Source organism: Canis lupus, chromosome 7 (assembly GCF_048164855.1).
Source record: "Canis lupus baileyi chromosome 7, mCanLup2.hap1, whole genome shotgun sequence".
Classification (NCBI taxonomy): domain Eukaryota; kingdom Metazoa; phylum Chordata; class Mammalia; order Carnivora; family Canidae; genus Canis; species Canis lupus.
The window spans coordinates 31,736,822-31,744,874 of NC_132844.1; the positions used below are offsets into that span (position 1 = coordinate 31,736,822).

At 33.8% G+C, this 8,053-nt stretch overlaps 1 protein-coding gene across 2 annotated transcripts in view; it reads left to right on the forward strand.

The window, feature by feature from the left end:
- The window catches only part of ELOVL4 (ELOVL fatty acid elongase 4), a 31,475-nt gene extending 23,716 nt beyond the window's left edge, over positions 1-7,759 (forward strand). For both annotated transcript variants that reach the window (XM_072832260.1, XM_072832261.1), the window contains exons 3-6: positions 106-186; positions 1,515-1,686; positions 3,087-3,214; positions 5,686-7,759. In XM_072832260.1, coding sequence (XP_072688361.1) covers positions 106-186; positions 1,515-1,686; positions 3,087-3,214; positions 5,686-5,961 — 657 coding nt within the window. In that variant the 3' untranslated portion in view covers positions 5,962-7,759. The remainder of the gene's footprint in view (positions 1-105; positions 187-1,514; positions 1,687-3,086; positions 3,215-5,685) is intronic.
- The last annotated feature ends 294 nt before the right edge of the window (positions 7,760-8,053 follow it).

The window sequence follows — 8,053 nt, forward strand, 5'->3', positions numbered from 1 at the left end:
ATTGTTCTTTAAAGTAATTTGAAATGTTGCATATTGTGTTTAGTGTTTTGAAATTCCATATCTACTAAAACTTTGCTTTAAATGTTATTCCCCCTTTTTTTCTAGTTATTCATGGGATCATATAATGCAGGATATAGCTATATTTGCCAGAGTGTGGATTATTCTGATAATGTTAATGAAGTTAGGGTAAGTACATTCCTAATCCCGTTAATCAGTAGAAGTGGGTTTAATTTTATAATCCCCACTCTGAAAAACCTACTTTCAAAGAATGGTAAAAGTGTATAGGATCATGTTGAGTCAATAAAAGTCAACTTTTCTTTAAAAGTACATAATTGAAAAATTTTCATAGTTATAGTGACCTGTTTGGTTGTATGAGAATGAATATGTGTTGGATTACTAGAATGTAGTAATTTTAAAAAGTTCCATGTTTACTGTTAAGATGACATTTTTGGATTTTTGTGTTTTGGGTCAAGAATGGAAACTCATAAAGAAAGTCTAATTCATTTGTTAAGAGCCTGAGGAAAAACAAATATTTTATAAACTATGTAATGTTTAGTAAGTTGAGCATTGCACAGTTTATATAGGTGTAAACTCAGTTTTTATTATATTTGCAGAAAATAAACTATTGGTAATATAATGTTACCATATTTTACTTTCCAGTCACCCTTGACATACAGAAATCTATAAACAGATTTCAGTTATGTACTGTTTTCTTTGTTGTTTGTACATAGGACACACATTATAGAAAATACTTGACATTTAAAAAGTTGAGTTTAGGTACTATTATAGTAAGGTTCTTGTTAAATATTTTAAAATATTCACAGAGGTCACCTCTTACTGGATCCTTGGATCCTTAATCTCAGCATGTAACATAATCTTTCTGTACCATCTGGTGTCTTAATTAGAGCCCAGGAAAAGAAAAGACTTATTCATGTAAGTAGGATTATATTTATGACCTAGGAAGTATTTGTTATTTTTGTTTGTTTGTTTCAGCTTGCAACTTTAAAGATTTTACCGCCTAATACAAAGTACTATGATTAGGTACTTGTTGCACTTAAAGCGAGAGACAGACAGACACTAACAGAGACCAGTGGCTACACAAACACACTTGCAAAAATATCTGAGGTACTATAGGCTAAGCATGAAAAACCGAAATACCTTTACAAAATAAATATCTCAATTTCTTTACTATATTGAAAAACATAGCAGTGTGAAGGCGTTTATAGCTCTATATTTAGTAGTTTGGTACTTCATGACATCTGGCTCTGTAACAGACTAAAAATTTTCTCTATATCATTGCCACTGGGTAAATAGAGACTTGGACTCTTTCTTTCCCATTACCCCCGCCCCCGTGGATAGATGCCTAGGTTTCATACCTACTTAGGCAAAAATGACTCCATGCCTTGTACATTTTGTGCAATAATGATTGTTTAGGACTAACTTAACAATGAATAAAAAAACATATGATAGTGTCACTCTGGTGTTTATAACATGCTTTTCCATTCTTTTTACAGATAGCTGCTGCTCTTTGGTGGTACTTTGTATCAAAAGGGGTTGAGTATTTGGATACTGTATTTTTTATCCTAAGGAAGAAAAACAACCAAGTCTCTTTCCTTCATGTATACCATCACTGTACAATGTTTACATTGTGGTGGATTGGAATTAAGTGGGTCGCAGGGGGACAAGGTGAGCATTTTCAGGAACGTAGATGCATATATTAAATTATGTAAATGTGTTGAATGGAAAAGTAATGAGAAGCTGGGAATATGATTTGGTCTTTAACTTGCTTTCATAGTTAATTATTTCTGTGTTAATTTCATTTTAAAGACATATGAAGAAAAAAAAGAAATTTGAAGAAAGTAAAGCTTTAGCTTTTTACCTATGGCTACTTAAATACATAAAGATTTGCCTCTGAGATAAACATTAACTAATCTTAAATATAGCAAATTAATATTTTAATGAGGAGTGGCTGTAGTGTTTCTGATTCAAAGGATACTAAGCTGGGGGTGCCTGGGTGGCTCAGTCAAGCATCCAACTCTTGATCTCAGCTCAGGTCTTGATCTCTCAGGGTCCTGAGTTCAAGCCCCACATTGTGTTCCATACTGGATGTGGAGCCTACCTAAAAAAAAAAAAAAAAAAAAAAAAGACAAAGGATACTAAGCTTTAACTTCTCAGTTAGTTTGAAGGCTCCATCTCCAGTCCAAGCCCAGAGCCCACTCCTCTAAAATGAGCCTTAAATGAACCTGTTGGTTCTTACTCAAAGGTAATTATAAATAGCTTTGTTATAAAGGATCTGAATTCACATTTTGGCCAAGATATGTCTTCAGGCTTTCAGTTGCCTATAGACTGAAGATGTTTTACATCACTGAGCTGGAAACAGATTATTTCTCTCTTGAGAACCAAGGCTATAGGTCATTATAGTAGTACAGTTCACCTTCTGCTTTCATTTAAAATTGCTCAGAGACCTAACAAACAAGTACTATTCTGTTGATATGTTTATGGGCATATCTGAAAGCAATAATGAGGCTTTAAAAGTCTATCAATCTACCTTTTATTAATTTTTTTTAAAACATCCTTTTTATTTCATTATTTAAAAAAAATTTTTAAGTAATCTCTATACCTCATGTGGGGCTTGAGCTTAGGGCCCCCACCAAGATCAAGAGTCACATGCTTTTCTGACTGAGCCAGCCAGACACTCTATTAAAAATCTTTTGAAACAATTATATGTACTATGCATGTCTTTTTTCTCTGAGAAAAATAGCTTGAAAAATAATATACGCAGCACTTCTTTATTATGGCATACATAAGCCACTGGGGTACTCCATTTGGAAACTTGCCTACTTTGAAAGTCCTTTGCATTTGAGGAACACGCATTTTTATTTATATGCTAAAAGCCAGAGTCTAAAGTTTAAAAAGACCTAATGTGATCTGAAGAGAAATCTTTTTCATTATTTCTACTTTACAGTTTTTATTCCTCATCTGTACTCAAGATTAGTTAGGAAATAATGTGGATTCATTTATTTTATGTTCAGATGGTTTATTGCCTATTAAAGTTTTCAGTATCTTGTAATTTTGTTTTTCTGAAGCATTTTTTGGAGCACAGCTGAATTCCTTCATCCACGTGATTATGTACTCATACTATGGGTTAACTGCATTTGGCCCGTGGATTCAGAAGTATCTTTGGTGGAAACGATACTTAACCATGTTGCAGCTGGTGAGTTAAATTCTTCTGAACTTTCTTCTGGTGAAACACTGAAAATATTTGAACTGACTAATTCTGAAGAGCTAAGTTATCCAGGACAATTTTCTGTTACAAATCTGGCTTTCTCTGTGCTGCAGCTGTGAGAGTTGAGGCTGCTTGGCTCTTGGAGTTTCTTGTTCATAGACCTAGTTGTCACTGCTACTAACCTTTTTAATGTTCTTAAAAGACTAAAAATAGTTCTTATCTCTCTAAAAGAAATGTTCTTTAAAAATATCTGTGAAATGGATGAGAAAAGATCTAAGCATACCATAAAGTACATAGACTTATATATGACCAGAAAAATAATATAGATTCTTTCTCAGGTGATTTTTTTTAACAAGGTGTTATTATTACCTCTCTTCATCCTGCTCTTGGTTGAATTTTGTTTTCTGTTCCATTTTTTAGTCCTTGTTAACAGATCCTCTACATTTAGGATATAAAAATTGAAGAGAAGGCACAGAACCAAGGAAGGGTTGGGGTGAAGGAAGAGAACAAAGACAAGAGAACTCCTCTTACTGTCTAACACATAGTTCTTAGAGAGCAGAGCTAGGTATTTTCAAAGGCTAACCTTTAGAGCAGACAATTTTCAGCACTTACTCCTAGGAGGACTTCTTGTAGCATCTGGGTACCTCAGTGAAACATTCAAAGCAAGGTGTTAGCCCAGTAATCAAACTGGAAATCCCAAGCCAACCTGGCAGCTGTTCTTCAAGCCTTGGAATTTATTATAATTTGCTGTAATCATAGCATGTGTACAATTTATCAGTGGAATCACATTTGGAAATATTATTCGTCTCTGCTTTAAGTTGCTAAACAGCTGGCTGGCTGAACAGGAAACACAACTTTTGGGGAATGCTGGGTGTGAAAGATTCATTTGTAACTAAAATGCTACAGGAAGCTTCCTCCAGTTTTTGTGTAAGCTGTTTATATAGTTTGTGTAATTCAGTTTCCTCAGTAATTAGTAAATGGTCACAAGAAAATGAAGAGAGGACAAAAGTCATCTGAACTCTTTATATCTACTTTGTCAGAGTCCTCACCTGAGTCTTCTTGAGTGATGCCATACTTAATCACACCTATATGCATAAGCCTTTTTTGATAATTTAGGTTCTAAGAACCATTATGAAATCAAAAGTTCTTAAAACCTGCATTTTGCCATGGAGAGTTTAAAGTTTTTCAGTCTAATATAAATTTGGGGCTCACATGGAATAAATTATTTTAATAATTTTTAATATACTAGTTAATATGGGTAAGACTATACTTAAAAGAGAAACCACAATTGCCCATTCCAAATAGGATGTTAATTTTGTGAAGAGTAGAGTATTTCCAAGCCATAAGTTCTCACAATAGTTAATCATGTAAGTGAATCTTGTAAAAATTTAACCCTTGTTAACACGTGGAATTTGTAATTCTTATATTGAGAACTATTCATTTGATATGTTGGAATTTCTACTGATTTGTCTTATCTGAATTACAAAGCATCTTAATTTTTTCTTCTTTTAAAAACTTTTAAAGTAGAAAGTGAGTCTTTCTTTTTGCACTTATTATCAAATATCTACTAAATTTTACCAAAAATCTAAATTTGTAAAGAATAATGTTAATTCATTTAGAGAGAGAGCACACACGTGTGCACACATGGAGTGAGGGAGGGGCAGAGGGAGAGCAAGAGGGAGAATCTCAAGCAGACCCTGCTGACCATGGAACCCAGTGTGGGGCTCAATCCCATGACTTTCGAGATCATGATCTGAGCTAAAATCAAGAGTCAGATGTTTAACTGAGCCACTCAGGCACCCCAAGGAGAATGTTAATTCAAATGCAGTTTTACCTGTGTGCTATTTTATAAGAAATAAATAATGATAGGTTCACTTTTAAAAGTATATGTACCATCTTGCTGACAGTTTCATGGAAAGAAATCAGTCTAAAATTTGGGAGGAAAAAAAATCAAAAAGAATATATGGTACTATTATTTCATTCTCTTAGGCCATTGATAACTCCCTATCATTAAACATTATTCAACATTATCCAACAAATTATTCATTGAATCCAGACCCTGTGCTAAGGACTCAGGAATCCTCAGAGAGCAACACAGAACCCTACCCTCTGAAGTTATATACTAGTGGAAAGATGGACAATGAAGAAGTTAAGAATTACAGATAATTGTAATTGTTAAAAAGAAAAAAACCCACATAAAACGAAAGCCCTCATTAATGGGGTTGAGAGGCCAGCCGGATGGAGATCCTTTGTCCTAGCTGGCAGGAAGCTCTTCCTGAGGGGATGACATCTGAACTGCAGCCTGATGAGAGGGAGCTGTAATCAGGCATGGAAGCCAAAGAGCTATTGAAACTTTGGACACTGTGGCAAGATTTGGGCCTATCTTAGCTAAATAGAAGATTCTGGTGAAGTTACTCACTGTTCACAGTAAACGTATCCTACATTGTTTTGTTTTTCAGGTTCAGTTCCACGTGACCATTGGGCACACGGCGCTGTCTCTTTACACTGATTGCCCCTTCCCAAAATGGATGCACTGGGCTCTCATCGCCTATGCAATCAGCTTCATATTTCTCTTTCTTAACTTCTATGTTCGGACATACAAAGAGCCTAAGAAAGCAAAAACTGGAAAAACAGCTGTGAATGGTATTTCAGCAAATGGTGTGAGCAAATCAGAGAAACAACTAGTGATAGAAAATGGAAAAAAGCAGAAAAATGGAAAAGCGAAAGGAGAGTAAATTGAACTGGGCCTTAACTGTTGTTGACAGTGAGGAAGCTCCCATTTCATATAAAATTTCAGGGAAAACAAGCAAATGAGGGTTTTGGGGGTGGGGAGAAAAAGGCAAATGTGCTCTATGTCTTAGTAACCTTTAGATAGAGTAAAGTGTTAAATACAATGCCCGGATGTTTTATTTATGAAGTTTTATTTTAAACATTTTTTTTTTATTAGCCTTGTTGTCGTCCAGACCAAAGCAATCATTATGTGACTTTGGAGGCTCTCCCTCTGTTCACATCCGTTTGTCTAATGCATGACATTTTTCATGTATCTTATATACAGTCATTCTTCAGTCTGATGATCACAGAAACACAGTATGAATTTTTTGGCTAAATTACTATTACCTACTGATTACAATCAGTTACCTTACATTTTCTAGTCCAAAGCTGGAACTGTAGATACTTTAAAATTTGCACATTTGAATTCATTTGCTGACTGGTATGGTCAAATCTCTCCACCTCTAGTCTGAATATACCCTTTTGGTTGTAATTAAATTTAAAGAATCTGATGATCTCTGTAGACTCTTAGAGGCTTGACGATGATGGTGTTGGTGAAAATAAGAATTACAGTAAAATCCTGTCTAGTGACCCAAAGGTCACCATGACTTGCGGCACAAATCACTGTGGGAAACAATTTTTGATGAAAAGACAGCCTTTCAATACTCCTATTACTATCAGAAGTATATTATGAAAATTAGGATTATTGTCTGATTGGAACATGAAACAACTCATATCTTTATAAGTAACATCAGAAAAGAGTTACATTTATGTGCTGTTAGAAGAGAGTATGTTGATTTTTATCAGGCTTTCCTTGTTTTGATTTGTGGCTGTTACCGATTTTTCATATGTGGAAATATACCTACCTCTTCTGTTGGAAAGAACATTTAAAATTAAATAAATTTTAATTAAAAAATCAAGGAGTCCTCTAATGTAAATTTTACTATTAGCTTTCGAATCCGCTAGTATTTTTTTTGCCTTTTTTTTCTTTTTTTTTAACAAATAGCATACACCCAACTTTTCTGTGAAACTATCCTTCTCTTTCAATGTGATTAATTTTGGAGTGATATTTTCCTTATAACAAAGTTGCAAGATCTTATTTATTAACTAGATATGAAGTATAAACCCATTTTGGTGCAATATTCTTGACTCCTTGGTGCTAAAGATCATTAAATTTAGTGTATGATTGTTACAAGGTGTTAATTATTAAGACACAAAATGAATTAAAGTGAAGAGTAGTCAGAACCAGAAAATGAAGTTTACTATGTGTAAATGGAGTGTTTCATGTAATATAAATGAACAACTGGAAATACACTAGGAAAGAGAACTTGTACATTGTTTTATTACATTGGTTAAATTGTTAGGGGATGTTGACCAGGGATCATTATAGAGAAAGAAAATGTGACAACAACAAAAAAAGCATGAATATTTCTAAGTTATCTCAACATGTCAAAACTGCATGTACAGGATGTATGCTGTTTGTGCAGACGAACTATTTTAGAGTATTTTGTAAACTATAAAATATTTATTGTGCATTAAAATTACACTTTTCCCCAAAGGCATGCAGTCATGAGAAATATAGAATATTTGCAACATTTAAAATAGTTTGGCCTGAGAGGATTCAGCACCTTTGTCTTAGCTGCTCGGTGTGTAATGACTAGAGATTTGTAAATCTTTGTGAACATTCTGTACTGGTTCCCCAGACCTCTTCATTCCCTGCTACCTGATTTTAGCACAATAAATATACAACTGCTGTGGGAAAAATGTTTTTTTTTTGTTAATCAGTTTATTACATAAATTATCTGCTAGATGTTTATTTGATTCAGTTGTTAATATTGTAAATTTTTTTTTGCTGCCAATTTCTAATGTAGAAAAGATGTGAAACTAGAACTTAGAGTGCCTAAAATTTCTGGAGAAAAGCTTATTTTTTAATGATGGCATATTTTTACTTTAAAAGTTAGTCCTCTTTGGAAGATCTTTTGGATCCAGACATAAAACGTATAATTTTCTTTTAAACTACTCTTGTCATTTCAAATGTAAGCTTTAGCAGTTTTTAAT